This window comes from Plutella xylostella, chromosome 6 (assembly GCF_932276165.1).
Source record: "Plutella xylostella chromosome 6, ilPluXylo3.1, whole genome shotgun sequence".
NCBI classification, from domain to species: domain Eukaryota; kingdom Metazoa; phylum Arthropoda; class Insecta; order Lepidoptera; family Plutellidae; genus Plutella; species Plutella xylostella.
The window spans coordinates 5,540,442-5,559,123 of record NC_063986.1 but is presented as its reverse complement, the minus strand read 5'-3'; the positions used below and the strand labels follow the sequence as shown (position 1 = coordinate 5,559,123).

The following is an 18,682-nucleotide window of genomic DNA, read 5'->3' as shown; positions in this document are numbered from 1 at the left end:
CTTCGACATACCTACTCCTACTCTTGGTTAGAATACATTTAGCACACACACACAAACACAACACAAGTCGGCCCGGGGCCGGGGTGCGCGCGCGTCGAAAGAAAAAGGGTTTTTGAGTAAACAGAGACACGTGTGACGCGGCGGTGCGCAGGCGACTGACGTCAGATCGATGACGCATTATTACCCATTAGCGGCGGCATCCTTTGCAAAATGAAGCTCCGCCCCTTTTTCACGCTAAACGAGAGTTTATTGGTTTATGGCGGCAATAAGGTCTAATTTCGGCTTTGTTTGTTTCGTGAGAAACCTATCGCTTTTAACATTTATTGCTCAGTGACTCAGTGACCATATTTTACCAATATTTCGGGATACAAAAAAAATAAATCATGAAAAATTTACCTACTAATTTTTTCATTGAAATCGACTCTATTGTACATACCTAACTCATGGAAAAAATTTCGTTAGTGACTAAAAAGTCACCCTGTATAATCTATCTCATCTGATTTTTTTTAAATCCACATATAACTTTCGTCTGATAAGTCTACATAACCATATACTTACCTACTTATCTCCTTTCTTTTATAGGCTTTATGCATCGCAGCATCTTTGTGCAATATTTTAAAGAGTTTTAACAGTCAACCGTTACCTCAACACTGCTAGCTTACAGGCGCTAATCTCTTAGCATGATAGTGGTGTACCAACGCCAACACAGCAGACACGGTGGCTGCCCCACTCGCCTGGGGCATAGACAAGCGGCCGCCCCACAGATAACCCTCGGGCAGATAGCTCACTGTGTGGATGACGTCACAGAGTAGCTTGCTAGTGAAGAGAGACGCTTGTGTGAAACGTGCAGATGCACATTTTCTGCGTTTCGGAGATTTTAGTTCCTCTGCCGCTTTGTGGAGCTCGCGGATGGATCTGGAAACGAAATTCATTAGCATTTTCAACTACTCTTAATATTTTTTTTTTTATTTTTTTTTTTTTTTAATAAATTATTATCACTCCACAGACTTTATGTCCGTGCCTTTTGAAGAGTGGTAATTTTTATGAGATAGTTTTTAATTCTTTTATCTACTTTCTACTCGGTAAGGAAGTTTCATTTATATATATTCTATCTTTTATATATATATTGTTCTTTTTTTTTCTTTTTCTTTTTTCTCTTTTTTTTTTCCCCTCTGCTGGGAATACTCTTAATATTTTGAAAGGCCCATTTTTATGAAATATGGTTAAAATCTGTCTTAAAATGGTGTCTCGTATATAGCAAGCTCGTATCTGTGTAAATGTGGTCACAGAGACATATATCTAAGTAGGTATTTCAACCGTACCCACTAATTTTTACGTCAGGATTTAAACCGAAACAATGTAAAAAAACCTACCTGACTAATCCAATAGCAGAATACAAGGCCCAGAAGAGCTTATGCGCTACTCGGCACTTGTAGTCTGTGTCTTTAGAGACAGTGACCAGGCCACAGTCGATGAGCCACAGCAACTTGTCCACTTGCAGGTAGGCGAGCGTGGACGCGCAGCCCGCCACCCCTAGGGGACCCCAGAATGGTCCGTCCTGTGGAATAAATAAAGAAATACTTAAGTGTTTGCTAAATACGTATGATTTCCTGTTGTTTATTGTTATAGGTAGGTATATAAGACCGAGCTATGTCATTAACCGCATTAGGATTTTGACAAAGTTCTTTCGCTTTATGCTTATAGGTTCAGACGAAATCGTAGGTAGTCCAGATTACATCGTTGCTTTGGTAGCGGTATGTGAAATATACCTACTACTTGTAGGCATTTAACTTTTAAGCAAGTAAAGTAAATAAATAGACTACCTTCTGTCCAAGTCCATACTGCACGAATGTCTTCACCACGGCGGCATCATCAAGCGCCCGCGTGGTGGAACGTGCAGCCACCAGCCTCGCGCTCGCCCGGAGTAGACCCTCGCGGCCTGAAGTAGACCCCCAGAGCTTGCACACGTAGCTCGCTAGCGACAATACCTGTATATGGATATGGGCAAGGGAATAAGGGATAAAGTAGTTGGTTATAGTTATCGACGTTCATAGTATCCACTTTAGTATCCACCGTCTCAGTGTAAAATGTGTGAATATAAGTTATATCTACCTCCTCGTTACAGGGGGAGCTCGGCAAAAGGACTTCAATTTATGATTATTTATGTGGTTTAATACATTTACATATAGGTAAATCACTTGGTAACTACCTATTAAAAGTTATTCTTTCAGTGTACACATTTCATCATTCATTGCATTGGTAATTAAATCACTGTTTAGTGTTAACGGGTCATAAACATAATCACTTTAATAAATACCTTATCGCGATTAGCATGTGACTGCAACAAATCGGTTAACTCATTCACCACCACTTCCATATTATCTTTTTCTAACACGACACACTTTTTACTGGAATGAATAGAACAACACTAAAATTAACCAGAAAAGTCTGAGGCCGAAACAGGAGCTACAAATTTCGAGTACCTGCTAGCTACCGTTAACTACTAGTTTTATCAATGAATTACATTTGAAATTACATTGGTATTTTCTATCATGTCGATATATATCTCAGGTTTGGCAAAGATAAGATAAAATATGATTTAGTGAATCTAACCAAAGACACAGCAGAAATGCTTGGATTAAATCATCACCTATTATCGTAAACGTAAATGATGGTAAGTATGTTTACTTTTTTCATGTTACAGGATTAATTTAATTAAAACACAACAATAGGTACTTATTGACTTTGCTATGTTTATTTCAATGAATATAAATGATATTGGACGTTCGTGCCGCATTTATCACTTATATTATTATCAATTAATTTATATACAATTTAACTATAAAACATAAAATATTATATGTACAAAGTCTTGTTATAGGTAATGGTATAAGTATGTAGTTATATACATATTTTATTAATATACATGTCCTATCTGTTCATAATTGTTTCAGTACACATACTATAATACTTACAAAATACACAACCGAATCTTATTAAAAAGTAATCTTGATCAATTTGTAACAAGCACCTTATCAAAATCTAATGCAATTTGCACCAATCGGAATATTTACGATTAGACTAGACATCAAATAAATGGGCGGATAAAATGCAAAAATATGTTGCAGGAATCAATCATCGCAACCTCAACCTTACCTCTTAATAGGTCATTCTAGGTCTATCTTTAGTACCTATTTCAGTAACCGTTTCTTAGCGAAATACAAGACTAATCCTATAACGGAAGACGAGGTGGCAATGGCGGCAACTTTGGTGGCTCCTATCCGCTCCCCCCACAGCCACCCTGCGGGCAGGCAGCTGACGGCCTGCGTGATGTCGAGGCAGAGCTTCCCGGCTGTCACGAACTGCAGCATGATTCGCACGTCCAGCTTCTTCTTGGCGTCGGAGCACTTGTCTTCAGATTGTTGGAGGCAGTCTCGAGTCCATAGCAGTCGCTGGATTGATTGTAGTGTTCTGTTGAAAGAGAATAAAATTAGCAATGTGTGTGTGCAATAAAGTGACATCATATTTTTTTTATCAGTTTGTGTCATTTATGCAAATGCATAGGTCGTAATTTTACTTTATTTTACTGTTGCAAAATAACGTGCACAATTATTTCGTAATTTATCAATTAGCTTTAAATTAAGTAAGTATTAAATTGTTATCATTAACTAATTAGAAGTTATTCCCAATTGAAATTCTTTATTTACATCTAGTTATAAAAATATAAGTTCTATAATGTTCTACTCTCTATACATTCTATAGTTTGGTTCAATGTATAGAATAAAATGATTTTAACAATATGCTTACTGAAACAATCCTAAGTAAAGGCCAGCAGCCCACAGCACAGTGCTGGTAGTGTCTAGGGCCTCAGCTGTCTTCGGGGAAAACTTGAGGATGCCCAGTTCTTGGAACCACAGCACCTTCTCCACAGGCAGGAAGAGTTGGTCTACTAGATTGGCTAGAACACCTAGCGCCGCATCCGTTAATGTTGGCTCCTGAAAAATATAGCAAATAAGCACATTTAGGTTCACAATATATTTTGAATCCATGAAAAGAGACAGTGTAAAATGAATTATCTGCCACTTGGTCAGATTTGAATGCATACAATAGACTAAGTCTAGTTGCCTTCAATACAAGGTAGCATCAATACAATTTTAATTCTGAGCTCCCATTTACACGCACAATATACAGCTTTTACCATTACAGAGTATTATTATCAGAAACAGTTTACTTATACTCACATAATTATCTTGGTAGTGAAAATAGAAGACATCATAAGAAAGTAAATAAACACACTCACATGTTTTCCTAATCCATAACTAAGAGTACCCATAAGAGTTGGCAGATCATCAAACAGACGTAATAACATCCGGGCATGGGACAACTGGGAGCCGGCCTTCTGCCACCCTTTGTCTCCGCGCAGGCATCCATACAGCTTCAGGGAATAGCAGGCTAAACGCACCACCTGCAATATGGAGTTAAGGTAAACAAAGTAAGCAATAAAAACAAGGAAGTAAACTAAATGTCATGAACTACTAACCTTGTCTCTTCCTCCATAGCTATCCAACATATCGCAAATATCGTCGGTTACGGAAGACATTTCTGACTTTGAAAGTACGTGGAGCTACAGAATTATAGATAGTATGATGTGTATCACTATGATAAGATAGTATGAGGTTTCTGACTATTGCACTAAATGTTAAAGTTCACACAACGTCATTTCTTTGATTGCGGATACATGTTAATAAACTTCTGACTACAGCACTGATATTACAACCATTTCTCCAGTCACTAGACACTTGTAGACCTTGAAAGTAAGGTATTTCTTATTGAATTTACTTTCTAAACTCAAAAGAAGAGAGGTTATGTTGTGTTGACCCGACAACAGCTGAAATATGTCACTGTCATTTCTGATTCTGACATTTATAACGTACTCTGTGTCGAATTTACCTTTAAGCAAGTAGACAGCTTTATGCAAAAGAAGGTAAATGACGAAATTATAGTCAGTGATGATGATAAAGGGATAATTTATTCATGATAATGACCAAGAAAGGCTTTTCTCTTATTTATTTCTTGTTTCAAGGTCGTTATTATTCTGAGGTTTTACTGCACTTTCTCGTTTTTAGGGTTCCGTAGCCAAAATGGCAAAAACGGAACCCTTATAGTTTCGTCATGTCCGTCTGTCCGTCTGTCCGTCTGTCACAGCCGATTTACTCGGAAACTATAAGTACTACAGTGATGAAATTTGATGGGAATATGTGTTGTATGAACCGCTACAAAAATATGACACTAAATAGTAAAAAAAAGAATTGGGGGTGGGGCCCCCATACATGTAACTGAGGGATGAATTTTTTTTTTTCGATGTACATACCCGTGTGGGGTATCAATGGAAAGGTCTTTTAAAATGATATAAAGTTTTCTAAAAAACATTTTTCTTAAAGTGAACGGTTTTTGAGATATCAGCTCTCAAAGTCGTAAAAAGTATGTCCCCCCCCCTCTATTTTTATAACTACGGGGTATAAAATTCTAAAAAAAATAGAGGTGATGCATGCTAATTAACTCTTTCAACGATTTTTGGTTTGATCAAAGTATCTCTTATAGTTTTTGAGATAGGTTGATTTAACTGTAAACGGAACCCTTTGTGCGCGAGCCCGACTCGCACTTGGCCGGTTTTTTTTGTCTGTGTCCCATACTTCACAGATTATGTTTTATCAAAATTTATTTTCTCTTCTCCTTTCTCTATGGTACTTGTTTTGATTCGATGTGTTTTGTTTTGAATTTGCTACTAAATTGTACTAAATTAATTGATAAAATGAAGGAATTTTCAATAAAAGATGTACCGGACTTTTCCCGTAAAGACCGTATTGTAGTTGTTGGTGTGATAGGCAAGTCGGAGTATGATTACCCGAACAAAACAACCCCACTTTTACCCTCAGTAGATTGTGATGAAGTAAGTTTCACTTACCATTATATCGCATTTTTTTCATTACTAACTCAATTTAGTGTTGAACATAATAAGAGGCACTAATCTCATGATCAATATAACATTTACACTTACAGATTGGAATTAAATGCTATTGGGACGAGCGGAGCAATATTCTTTACCTTCACGCCATAACATATTTAGACGCGAAACAACTGACAGAGCTGGCGTGTAACCTCGAGGAAGCCTCCAAGGTGTCAGAGAAGGACGCAGATGATGCCCACTGGCTGGTGGCCAGCGGGGACCTGGCCTCGGAGTCCTGCAAGATATTTGCCCTCATCTTCCATCTCTGCCACATTGTTGTGTTATCCTCTCCTTCGCCTGTATTTGACTTGGGATACTTACAACTATTCAAGGCTATTGATGCTTACAGGTAAGAATTAAAATATAGTTTTATATAATAAAATCTTCAAAATCTTCATTACTTTACAAGAGCAGAGAAAAACTACAGACTAAACTAAAAACAATAGGATTTTAAAAAGCTTTGTTGTATTTCCAGAAATGAACTGCTACCACAGACAACAGAAGCCCTGGCATCAAGCGGTGCTGGTGGCACCTGGGACTCTCACGGCCGCACATGCTGCCCTCGTCTGCTGTTCCACTTCCACAGGGCCCCAAGGCAGCTGCGCAGGAACCCGGCCGCCTTGAAGAGGCTGGAACACTCGGTTGAAGACCAGCTGTACTTTATATTGAGGAAGGCTAGGATCATCACTAATGTTTGGTAAGTTAACAACCTGTTTTTTATAGACCATTTATTTTTCTACTGCTGGGCAGAGAGGTTATTTTTTTTCAACCTGAAATCTAGTAGATACAAATTAAATTACTATAAATTCTAATATTAGAATGGCCAATTCATAATAGAAAGCTCAATTAATTTTGTATCATTACCCTTACCACCCTGGTACTAAAAACAACACACACTCTAACAGATTCCTATTTATTTCCAGTGCAAAGTCTCTGTTTGCGATACCTAAGAATGAGGAGTTTGTGTACATAAACGCGGACGACGCGGCGGGGCGCGCGCGCGACGTGGGCTCGTTGCTAAAGGGACTCATCCACCTGTGCAGCGGAGTGCCGCAGGAGCCTCCTTGTGACAGGTGTGTACCTCATTCAGTTACAGTTACTTTTGTAGTTTGCCCAACAAGCTCATGTGACAAACTTTTATTCAGACTGCATAACAAGACCATAAAATTGCAGCAAACAAGATCAAAAATGTGAGGTTGGTTGGATTTATGAAATAGCTACAGTATCATGAATTAGCATCGTCTTTGGTGCCTAAAAGAATAAAGAATCCATTAATAACTGTGACCTATCAGTTTGATGCATTGTTCTTTGTAATGAATGTGTATTTAATACTTCTGCCTCCGATTTATAATTGATTTCTCATGTAACATCTTCATGGTTTCCAGGCCGTCATTCAAGCAGTTCGTGGGCGGGCACGTGGAGCTGGCGCGGGCGGGCGGCTTCGACGACAACGTGGGCAAGTACGCCATGACCACCTCCTTCTTCGAGGTACGCTGCCGACGGTAGCTCTGTAGAAATTAAATGTTATGGTATAAGTGTGATATCTGTAATGTTGGCTTTAGATCCAGAAGATGGGTTTCATAGATGTTTCATTTAGCTTTTAAAAGTTTTCTCGTGGGAATTTCAGGATGAAAAGTAGCCCATGTGCAAATCCAGGTTGATAGCTTCCTACTTACAAAATTTCATCAAAAAGCGTTTATTAGATTTTGTATCTGATTAACAAACATCTAAACAAACTTTCATGCATTGTAGGATATCGCAACAAGTAATAAATTTTTCCCACCAATATCAATTTGTGTAGGTACTTTTTATCAAGCATACCATGTTTGTCATTTCCATATTCCTAAGTAATAATAAAACTAATTAATGTTCCTCCAACTAGTTACCCAGCGCCCACTCGTGGCAGCTAGCGGCGCGGGCACTAGCTCCAGTGTACCTGTCGCCCCCCCGCGCTCCCCGCGCCCCCCGCGACGACGAGCCCGGGGGCGCGCTGTACGACGCTCTAGCCACTGACGTGCGCTTCTCACAAGCTAGATGTGCTAAGGTAACTGCTACTATTTGTGTTAACAGTCATTTATTTATTTATTTATAAACACTTTATTGTATACTTAGGAAAAACAGTTACAAAAGTGGGACTTAAAAGTAGTGTATACAAAGGCGGGCTTATTGTCAAGAAGCAATTTCTTCCAACCAACCTTTGTTTGGTGGAGAATTAAAGTATTAGTCATTATTCTTGGCGTGCCGGTTTTAAACACTAGAGCTGTAGGCTAGAGTTTCTTACCGTGATGAAATAATCAGCCAGTCAGAATAGCGTCAGTTGCTAACTTTCCAGGGTGCGGCGAACGTAAATAAGGTACATTTGATCAGACACTTGGGGAGACGCCTTTCATGCACCATTCAGTAATTATGAATCATAACATAATGTGATTATAACTTTTACTTAAATATTGTATTTTTCAGGTGCTGCCTATTGCTCAAGCCTCTTACATGGAAGGTCTTCCGTCACACTATTCCAGTCAGCATCACGCTCATAAGGTAACAATATATGTACATAATTATCATTGCTAAGTATGCTTGTTACACCTGTTTACATCTGTGCAATATCTCCTCGAATGGTCTATAACGTATGTTGTAATATTTGTACAATAAAGAGTTAAATAAATAAATGAATAACGCAGGTTTTCGGCCGGTAATAGACTTATTAACAGACGGCCTATCACGGGCTAACGTGGCAATTCGATACTATTTTCGATACTACAGCATACAAACATATGGAAAAAGAACAGCGCCAAAGTAGTCAATTTTGCGTTACATTTTGACAGTGACAGTTGACGATACGCAACGTAAACGGAGGTTCGAAAATCTTATAGACTCTGCACATATTAAAAAACAGCCATTTTACACCTATGTATTCTACATTCCAGCTAAGCATAGCGATGTCGGTGCTGGAGACGATGGGCCGCGGGCCGCGCGCGGGCGGCGCCCGGGCCGCCCTGAGGGCCTCCTGCGAGGCGGCGTGGCGCGCGCGGCGGCTGTGCGAGGCCGCCTCGCTCACTGACCACCCCTGCCATCACCCGCAACAGTCAGTATTATTGTATCTAAGTATACATAGCGATGTCGGTGCTAGAGACAATGGGCCTCCTGCGAGGCGGCGTGGCGCGCGCGGCGGCTGTGCGAGGCCCCCTCGCTCACTGACCACCCCTGCCATCACCCGCAACAGTCAATATCTACTGTTTGACTGTAGGGGGTTAATCAAGAACCCATTCTGAACAATATTTTGTAACGAATTACCTACTAAAAGTTGTACGTAATGATGATGAGTTGACTTAGCCCTTCACTTCTATTTACTTAATTCAGCTGTTTGGCATCTATAGTAGGTAAGAACCTTAGCCAATCACGTATCCATTAAAATATACGCCACGGGCACATCTGAGTCCCTAGATCTAACTCAACTGTCTCACAAACACAGGTAACAATTAAACAAAAACGCAAAACGCAACATTTTGTCGGCGTATCATACAACTAATTTCTTATATACCTACTTTGACTACTATATACTTTAACTAATCTCTCCCCTCTCCTCCCCCCAGCGACAGCAGCCGCGAGCACTCGTCAGGCGTGCGCTACGTGCACGCGTGCGACTGCGGGCGCAGCAAGGCGTCGCGCGACGACCCCTACTGTGTGAGGAGAGCCAACCTCGGCTTCTACGAGGACGCGGCCGAGCTGTGCAGCGCGTGTCCGACATTGACGAGAAGAGAGTTTCCCGTGTTCCAGCCTACTACTGCTACGTATAGGTGCGTTATTTAGCTACTTGTAGAAACAAGAATGATGAAAATCTAACAGCAAATGAGCGAGATATACCTACTACTTCTATTGCGTGCGTCGAGTCGACCTTGGCTTCTATGAGTACGCGGCCGAGCAGTGCAGTGCGTGTCCCACGCTGACTAGAAGAGAGTTTCTCGTGTTCCAGCCTACTACTGCTACTTATAGGTGAAAAGATGCGTTTTTTAGCTACCTGTAGAAACAAGAATGGTTCGAATCGGATGGTAAATGACCGAGATAGAGCGGGTTCTACTGTGGGCGCAGCAAGGCGTCGCGCGACGACCCCTACTGTGTGAGGAGAGCCAACCTCGGCTTCTACGAGGACGCGGCCGAGCTGTGTAGTGCGTGTCCGACATTGACTAGAAGAGAGTTTCCTGTGTTTCAGCCTATTACTGCTACGTATAGGTGAAAAGAGGGCTTCTTTAGCTATCTGTAGAAACAAGAATGGTTGGAATCGGATGGTAAATGACTGAGATAGAGCGGGTTCTACTGCGGGCGCAACAAGGGGGAGCAGTGTAGTGCGTGCCCGACATTGACGAGAAGAGGGTTTCCCGTGTTTCAGCCTACTACTGCCACTTACAGGTGATTAGAGGACTTTTTTAGCTGCCTGTAGAAACAAGAATCGTGCAAATCGGACCGTAATTGGTCGAGATATAAGACCCGTACTGCGTGCGCAGAGCCAACCTCGGCTTCTATGAGGACGCGGCCGACATTGACTAGAAGAGAGTTTCCCGTGTTACTACTGCTACTACTGCTACTTACAGGTGAAAAGAGGACTTCTTTAGCTACACGTAGATACAAGAATGGTTGGAATCGGACGGTAAATGACCGAGATAGAGCGGGTTCTACTGCGGGCGCAGCAAGGCGTCGCGCGACGACCCCTACTGTGTGAGGAGAGCCAACCTCGGCTTCTACGAGGACGCGGCCGAGCTGTGCAGCGCGTGCCCCACGCTGACTAGAAGAGAGTTTCCCGTGTTCCAGCCCACTACTGCTACGTATAGGTGGGTTCTTTAGCTACACGTAGAAACAAGAATGATGAAAATCGAACAGCAAATGAGCGAGATATACTACTTCTATTGCGTGCGTCGAGTCGACTTTAGCTTCTACGAGGACGCGGCCGAGCTGTGCAGCGCGTGTCCTACATTGACTAGAAGAGAGTTTCCCGTGTTCCAGCCTACTACCGCTACGTATAGGTGTGTTTCTTAGGTATCTGTAGAAACAAGAATGGTTGGAATCGGATGGTACATAAATGACCGAGATAGAGCGGGTTCTACTGCGGGCGCAGCAAGGCGTCGCGCGACGACCCCTACTGTGTGAGGAGAGCCAACCTCGGCTTCTACGAGGACGCGGCCGAGCTGTGCAGCGCGTGCCCCACGCTCACTAGAAGAGAGTTTCCTGTGTTTCAGCCTACTACTGCTACTTACAGGTGAATAGAGGACTTCTTTAGCTGCCTGTAGAAACAAGAATGGTTTGAATCGGACGGTAAATAACCGAGATATAAGACTTCTACTGCGTGCGTTTAGTCGACCTTGGCTTCTACAAAGACGCCGCTGAGCTGTGCAGCGCGTGCCCGACATTGACTAGACGGGAGTTTCCCGTGTTCCAGCCTACTACTGCTACTTACAGGTGATTAGAGGACTTCTTTAGCTACGCGTAGAAACAAGAATGGTGGAAATCGGACGGAAAATCACCGAGATATAGTGGGATTGGAACTAAGCGGAATAATTTGGAAATTTACTGCAAATTATCCGTGTTACTTCCAATACTGTTCAAGCCTACTACAGCTACGTATTGGTGGGATAATTTAGCTACATATGGATGCATAAATAGTGCATATCGGATAATAAATGGGCAAGATATAAGACCCGTACTGTGTGAGGAGAGCCAACCTCGGCTTCTATGAGGACGCGGCCGAGCAGTGTAGTGCGTGTCCGACATTGACGAGAAGAGAGTTTCCCGTGTTTCAGCCCAGTACTGCTACTTACAGGTGAAAAGAGGACTTCTTTAGCTATCTGTAGAAACAAGAATGGTGGAAATCGGACGGTAAATGATCGAGATATAATACCCTACTGCGTGCGCCGCGCCAACATTGGCTATAGCTATAGCTGGGTTGAGATTGTTGGAAAAAAACATTATTATGTTAAGCAGTTAAGATTTTTACAGCACGCGACACAAATTTCCTGCTTCAAAATCTCTCCTGTTGTCTAATATTAAAACTACCCAATCCCAAAAAGCCGGCTATATAGTTTACAATGCTATGTCATTGCAGGGAGGCGTCAGTGGGCGGCGCGCCGGCGGAGGAGGCGCGGGACGAGGACTCGCAGCCCGAGCCCGAGGGCGCCTGGTCGCACGAGCCCACCGCGCTCTCACCAGGTATGTAATTGCAGGCAGGCGTCAGTGGGGGGGGGGGGGGGGGGCGGAGGAGGCGCGGGACGAGGACTCGCAGCCCGAGCCCGAGGGCGCCTGGTCGCACGAGCCCACCGCGCTCTCACCAGATATTTACATGCCCATCCGCCAGCATGGAAACCTATGGCTCTTCATCCTATGGCTCAGCTAGTTGCTTACCTGCTGCGAGTTCAATACTAGCTTTGCCCGCGAGCTTCGCTTCGCCTTAAAAAGTTTTGCCGTGGGAATTCCGCGATAAAAAGTAGCCTATGTGTTATTCCAGGGTGACACTAACTAAGCTAAGCTAAGCTAACTACATAAAATTTCGTTAAAATCGGTTCAACCGTTTTAACGCGAAGAAGTAACAAACATACACACACATTCTCACAAACTTTCGCATTTATAATATTAGTAGGATAGTAGGATTTATAGCACCAACATAAAATATCAGAGGAAGCATGAAATTAGCCTCTATAGTTGAGAAGATGAAGAGCCATAGGTTTTCTTGGTTTGGCCATGTACAGAGTAGAAAAGAAGAATATATACCTTACACGAAAGCGTATGACAGAAAGATTGGCTGGATTGCGGAGAATATGAAAAAATGGCTGGACTTGATGTACAAAGCCAACCCAAAATAAGGATAAGATTAGGAAGAACAAGAGCACATATATAAAGTACATAAGTGTTATGTTGTTATATCCGCAGGGTCTCAGGGTGAGGACGACTCGGAGGGGTCCCCGAAGGCGCCGAGCTCGCCGCGCCGCTTCGACGACGTGCCCGACACGCACGAGCTTACTACCGGTGAGTTATGTGATAACTGGTTTGTTGTTGAAAGAACGAAAACATTTAACACCTAGCACCTACAGCTATTCCTGCCAATAAAATGTTAACTATGTAATTGAAATTCTTGTGACCTCTTGTCATAATTTCGACGGTTTTGTGGTTCATGTGAACGAAATAACTGACGTGATAAATTCTGTCACGACGAACTACGGGTTCAACAAAATTGCATTGAATTAAAATAAAAATATAACAGTAAACGCCATACTTATCTAGGCTAAAATAGGTTCGAGTTAGGGATAACCCCGTGGCACTAGGCCATACTTGGTGATCTTACGTGACAGGAAAGGACTAAGGTCTTCCGCATGCAACACGATCAGAGGCGCCTAAGTGTGGACGGGGAACGACTAAGGTGTCGACAGGAATTACGAGAAGATTTATAATCTTTTGAACTACCGCTCTGCAGCTAGACGCAACTAACGAGCCCTTCATTAACCCGTTCCATGTATCAGTTCCAGACAAGTCGCTGGTCCGGCAGCCGTCCACGACAGAGTACCTGCCGGGCATGCTGCACGCGGCCAGCCCGCCCGGCCTGCTGCCCGCGCACGCCAGCTGGGCGCTCGTGTGCCTCGGCCCCTCCTCGCTCTACTCGCACAGCCTCGGTGAGATAGTAGTAGTAGTAGTAGTAGTAGTAGTAGCTGCCGGGCAGGCTGCACGCGGCCAGCCCGCCCGGCCTGCTGCCCGCGCACGCCAGCTGGGCGCTCGTGTGCCTCGGCCCCTCCTCGCTCTACTCGCACAGCCTCGGTGAGATAGTAGTAGTAACTTTATTGTACGTACGGTGGCCTGCGCCTAAAAGTATAGTATAGGAGTTTTTAAAATAGCGATCTCAAGCTCACATGCTGCTCAAGCACATCCACATAAACACCACTGCTACACATATCACACACAACACGTCCCTGGATTTATAACAGATGTAGCTGGACCCTTCATCATCAGGGATCGCTATTTTAAAAAATTCCGCCTGTATACTTATAGGCGCAGGCCACCGTACATAAAACACTTAAAATAATATTTAAGACTTAAAATCTATAATACAATAAGGGCGGCTAAAAGCGATCTCTTCCAGGCACAGAGATACACGGAGTGTAGCATGTTCAGACAAGTCGCTGGTCCGGCAGCCGTCCACCACGGTGAGGTCTGGGTCGCTGGTTAAACTAGTCGTAGTACAGATGGACAGAAGCGCCTGTTTCTGAGGACTAGATGACGTAGCCCACTCTTGTAAAGGTCCTGTGTATCACCGAAGTCCAGACACGACACGGACGCCCTGTCCAAACATGGCGCTGAAGCGTTGAAAGCGAGTTACGAGTTTCTGGAGAGAGGCCAAAAGTACAGCCGAAAATAGGCGGTTAGTGCAGATGCGGGTTACCTTAGAACAATAACAACAAAATCCGTTATTTACCTACTTAACCGAAGACCTCAATGGAAATGGATGAAAGGAATTAAATGTTTCTATTTTCTGATTTCCAGGTCTACCGGAACATCTTCACCCGGGGTTCCTACCTCACACCAACTATCTACTGCCTTGGGACTGCTCTGTTAGGTAGGTGGACTTATTAGCCTTGCAAAATACCTAGCAGTAGACCATTGAGATAATTATTAATCGATGTGGCTAATCTCTCCTGTCCGGCCATCCTGGTATTACAGTAAATAACAGAGCTCACATGATAAGCTAAAATCAATAATAAGTTAACTCCATTAATATTATATTACCGCAAAAATACTTTCCTGAAACCCTATGAATGCCCTCTTTCCCACTCGGGATACAACTCAATGCTATCTACTAGCAATGGCAGAAGACATTCTGGGAGTAATTGGTGCTATCTTTAGTCATTGTAAACAACTCTTGCTCTACGACTTTTGGAGTTCTTGAAAAACTGTATATAGAGTAAAGATTTTTTTCATTTAAAAACACAGTTTATAGTCTCTTGCTACTTCATTTATATTTTCCACTCTGCACATGTCATATTAATAACCCAAAACAACCCTTATCCCCAGCCGCATAGAGGCGGTGCGCGCGTGGCGGGCTGCGCAGGCGGCGGCGCGGGGGAGGGGCTCCAAGCCGCCCGCGCCGCACCAGCTCACTGTGAAGATCTTCATAGGGTACGAGTACGAGTGTCCCAGGGGACATCGGTGAGTTGCAATATTACCCTTAAGCCGAACGACCACTGCCGGCTAAACTAAGTTAGTTCGCATAGTTGAGCCAGTTTTCATACATGTGCGTCCGCCGCAAACTATGCACTATAGATGAAATACCGGCTCAACTATGCAACTTAGTTTAGCCGGCAGTGGACGTTCAGCTATGATGTCAGTGGCATGGAGCCGAGAAAATCGGTGACTCAAGTTGTACTATTAGAGAAGTTATTTTACAGTCGTCAAATTTGCTATTTACTCTTGATTTACTTGATGAAATACATAAAAAGACACATAATCTGGCTTATTTTTTAACGGCTGAAAGAAAAAAGAACTTTTGAAGCACCAAAAGTTACTTATTGTAGATTTTTTATGATTTAGATTTGACACCAGCTGTCATCCCATACATTTTCGAGCTGTCCAAACGGGCCTATTATATTTCGACGACACTAATAGAAAATATAGACAGCGAGACGTACGCAAAAATACATTTGATCTGATAGTAAAAGAGCCATCCTTTCTTTACCACCTGGGCACCTATCCTTTAGAACGGAAAAATTACTGTGGTATTGAAAAGACTGGCTTTAAGATTTTATTGGCTTTTATATAGTTCTTTTTTATAAAATAAATCCAAATAAGTACACGTCTTTCGTCGTCTTTCAATCTTCTTCTTTTTCACACTCTGTCATTCCTCACCATAGACACTTCCTTCCTCTTGCGTTCCAAACCCCACATAACTTTATCACATTTATTACACCAAATAAGTTGTAACAGAGAAAAAGATCCTAACACACAAGAAACAATCCACAATAGGCATTCTCATCTCTAATATGACCTACAACAAGGACGACCGATTATTTGAGCCATGCATGAAGCTTCATATATGCGCTATATGAAAAAATAGTGAATTAAATGGTTATCTAGTGTCGCTTAGCGTAGCGTTGCATGGCGTCTAATTTTGAATTTCTGACAACCAATCTATAACTTCTACCCCTCCTCCTCCCCAGCTTCATGATGTCGTCACCGGACACGGTGACGTCGGGCGGCGGCGGCGGCTGGCGCGGCGGCGGGCCGGGCGAGATGCCGGTCTACTGCCCCTGCCCGTGCCGCGGCGCCAAGCCCATGCTCGCCCAGGCCATGAGGATACACGTCGTCACGCCTAAAGCGCCGCTACACGTGACTTTGGACCCTAAGGTGAGAGATATAGAGAACAATAGCCATGTGCATTACCTACATGTATTCACGTATAAAGCGTCCATTTGGATCCTAAGGTAAGAGATATAGAGTGCCAATGTTAACGCATCTGCCGCTTTACTGATAAGGAGCTAAGCCCATGCTCGCCCAGGCCATGCGGATACACGTCGTCACGCCTAAAACGCCGCTACACGTCACTTTGGACCCTAAGGTATGAGGCATAGAGCCCAATGTTAACGCATCTGCCGCTTTACTGATAAGGAGCCAAGCCCATGCTCGCCCAGGCCATGAGGATACACGTCGTCACGCCTAAAGCGCCGCTACACGTGACACTGGACCCTAAGGTGTGTGACATATAGCTCAATCTGCCGCCATACTGCTGAGTAGCCAAGCCCATGCTGGCGCAGGCCATGAGGATACATGTAATCACGCCTAAAGCGTCGCTACACATCACGCTTGGCCCTAAGGTGAGAGATATATATGTATATAGTCACGTTTAAAGCATCCCTACACGTGACTCAAGACCGTAAGGTGAAGGATAAAGAGTGCAATTTCTCTAGAAGCTAGAGTATAGATTCTAAACTGAGTCCAATCTGTCGATAAACTGACGAGGAGCCAAGCCCATGCTCGCCCAGGCCATGAGGATACACGTCGTCACGCCTAAAGCGCCGCTACACGTCACTTTGGACCCTAAGGTGAGTGACATATAGCTCAATCTGCCGCCATACTGCTGAGTAGCCAAGCCCATGCTGGCGCAGGCCATGAGGATACACGTCGTCACGCCTAAGGCGCCGCTACACGTGACACTGGACCCTAAGGTGAGAGGCATAGAGAACAATAGCCATGTGCAATACATGTAGTCACGCCTAAAGCGCCGCTACACGTCACGCTTGACCCTAAGGTGAGAGATATAGAGAACAATAGCCATGTGCATTACATGTAGTCACGCCTAAAGCGTCCCTTTGGATCCTAAGGTAATAGATATAGAGTGCAATTACCCGGGCAACATGTCCCTAGTTGGGTGCCAAAAAATATAAAATAAGTAGGTATTATGATTAAAACCATAATAGTATGATTATTCATATAATTATGATAAATTCCTGGTTTTTTTTTTTTCATCAATGCGGTGTTATTCTCATAATACAAGCCCATGTTTGGGCGCCAAAGCTATTCCTTGTTGGGCGCCAAACTCAAATTAAATTTCAATAACTTTTTTTATTCCATAATCTGCTATAACAATTCTAACACTACTCCTTTCCCAATTCCAGGTGCAACCAGTAGCCAACGGTCCCGTATTCATCCCACAACCAGTTGGTTCGCCCACCATCAAGCTATCAGCATCCCTCTACTGGGTCCTACGACTTCCATACATCTACTGTGACGAGCGAGGGCCCCTACCGCGACCGAAGGTGGTCACAACTAGCGGCTCAATCAAGGACCATATGTTCGGACTAGCCGACTAGTCCGCGCTGCAATGTCCTGGACGTTTGAAGATCTGGAAAATGCCCTGGATTGGCTACACGCAACGCCTTTAAGTTGGTAGTGATGAGACGTTAAAAGACGCTTGTATGTGTTTGATGTGTTAATGTTATAGCTAGCTGTTAAAGCGCAGATTGGAAATAACACGCCTCTGATTTTGTTAAATGGATAAAACTTAAGTGACCGTGAATATGTGAAATAGTGAAAATAATGTGACAAGAAACTGTAAATGATAAATGTATGACGTGTGTATTTGATATGTACTGGTGCTACTACGGCCTTCGCTGCCTTGAGAGTTTCACTATCGCGACCACGGCCCGCCACGAAACTCTGTCAAATCAAATCCTAACGCGTCAGGAACAAGCAGTCACATAGCATTCTATGTTGTAAAACGCTCAAGGCTGTGCAGGCTCTTTACTGATATGCTGTTTTAATGACTGCATTAAATGTAAACGAATGTTGTGCACATAAAGTTTAAAATTTTCTGTACATTGTTTTATTAGATCATAATATACTCGTAAGCTTTTATATCAGCTCATTGCTTCAGCGATATCGCTGCCTGACTGACTCCCGCAAGTTACGAAAATTGATAGTATATTTCCTAAAACAGATAATTATGACGCTATCACATTCTCAACTACATAGTTGAGATAGAAATATGTATCTGTGTAAATTATACTTCATATTATGTAATAAACTTGTATTTTGAATGGTTTAGTAATCAGAATATTTCTCTGTCCTTATGTCTTCTGTAAATATTTTTGTTATTTAATAAAAAGTGAACATATGAAAGAATGTGTTTGATTTACAAAAGTAAAATCGTTT

At 43.0% G+C, this 18,682-nt stretch overlaps 3 protein-coding genes across 7 annotated transcripts; 1 reads left to right on the top strand and 2 right to left on the bottom strand.

Moving 5' to 3' along the window:
- Positions 1–484: 484 nt before the first annotated feature.
- Positions 485–2,643, bottom strand: LOC119694105. The gene is made up of 4 exons (XM_048621943.1): positions 2,318–2,643; positions 1,824–1,988; positions 1,374–1,558; positions 485–915 (listed from the first exon to the last, which is right to left on the bottom strand). Exons 1-4 carry the CDS (start codon positions 2,375–2,377, stop codon positions 654–656), a joined length of 672 nt encoding a protein of 223 aa, XP_048477900.1. The 5' UTR covers positions 2,378–2,643; the 3' UTR covers positions 485–653.
- A 285-nt stretch (positions 2,644–2,928) lies between these two features.
- Positions 2,929–4,902, bottom strand: LOC119694229 (peroxisomal membrane protein 11C-like). Its single transcript, XM_038120167.2, has 4 exons — positions 4,541–4,902; positions 4,301–4,465; positions 3,808–3,995; positions 2,929–3,471 (listed from the first exon to the last, which is right to left on the bottom strand). Exons 1-4 carry the CDS (start codon positions 4,598–4,600, stop codon positions 3,192–3,194), a joined length of 693 nt encoding a protein of 230 aa, XP_037976095.1. The 5' UTR covers positions 4,601–4,902; the 3' UTR covers positions 2,929–3,191.
- An 894-nt stretch (positions 4,903–5,796) lies between these two features.
- Positions 5,797–18,667, top strand: LOC105394338 (nonsense-mediated mRNA decay factor SMG8). 5 transcript variants are annotated; one of them, XM_048621942.1, is made up of 19 exons: positions 5,797–5,950; positions 6,061–6,356; positions 6,483–6,704; positions 6,931–7,080; positions 7,393–7,495; positions 7,890–8,051; positions 8,468–8,542; positions 8,932–9,089; positions 9,598–9,693; positions 10,723–10,830; positions 12,099–12,202; positions 12,920–13,015; positions 13,507–13,561; positions 13,704–13,798; positions 14,522–14,594; positions 15,050–15,184; positions 16,192–16,318; positions 17,014–17,073; positions 17,647–18,667. In XM_048621942.1, exons 1-19 carry the CDS (start codon positions 5,813–5,815, stop codon positions 17,839–17,841), a joined length of 2,448 nt encoding a protein of 815 aa, XP_048477899.1. In that variant the 5' UTR covers positions 5,797–5,812; the 3' UTR covers positions 17,842–18,667. The 5 variants fall into 5 exon arrangements, with proteins under 5 accessions (XP_048477899.1, XP_048477898.1, XP_048477897.1 ...); XM_048621941.1 differs by lacking the exons at positions 10,723–10,830; positions 17,014–17,073 and adding an exon at positions 10,098–10,234 and having other exon boundaries at positions 9,598–9,664; positions 16,192–16,378; XM_048621940.1 differs by lacking the exon at positions 17,014–17,073 and having other exon boundaries at positions 9,598–9,664; positions 10,694–10,830; positions 16,192–16,378; positions 17,647–18,666.
- Positions 18,668–18,682: the final 15 nt, after the last annotated feature.

Bases quoted from the DNA above. Each gene is read 5' to 3' on its own strand.
- LOC119694105 (XM_048621943.1), bottom strand. From the start codon at position 2,377: ATGGAAGTGGTGGTGAATGAGTTAACCGATTTGTTGCAGTCACATGCT. The intron at 1,989-2,317 runs GTATTTATTAAA...ATCCATATACAG, and splicing joins CACATGCTAATCGCGATAAG to GTATTGTCGCTAGCGAGCTA. The intron at 1,559-1,823 runs GTAGTCTATTTA...TTTATTCCACAG, and splicing joins AGTATGGACTTGGACAGAAG to GACGGACCATTCTGGGGTCC.
- LOC119694229 (XM_038120167.2), bottom strand. From the start codon at position 4,600: ATGTCTTCCGTAACCGACGATATTTGCGATATGTTGGATAGCTATGGA. The intron at 4,466-4,540 runs GTTAGTAGTTCA...TCCATATTGCAG, and splicing joins GCTATGGAGGAAGAGACAAG to GTGGTGCGTTTAGCCTGCTA. The intron at 3,996-4,300 runs GTGAGTGTGTTT...TATATTTTTCAG, and splicing joins GTTATGGATTAGGAAAACAT to GAGCCAACATTAACGGATGC.
- LOC105394338 (XM_048621941.1), top strand. From the start codon at position 5,813: ATGAAGGAATTTTCAATAAAAGATGTACCGGACTTTTCCCGTAAAGAC. The intron at 5,951-6,060 runs GTAAGTTTCACT...TTACACTTACAG, and splicing joins CCTCAGTAGATTGTGATGAA to ATTGGAATTAAATGCTATTG. The intron at 8,543-8,931 runs GTAACAATATAT...TCTACATTCCAG, and splicing joins GTCAGCATCACGCTCATAAG to CTAAGCATAGCGATGTCGGT.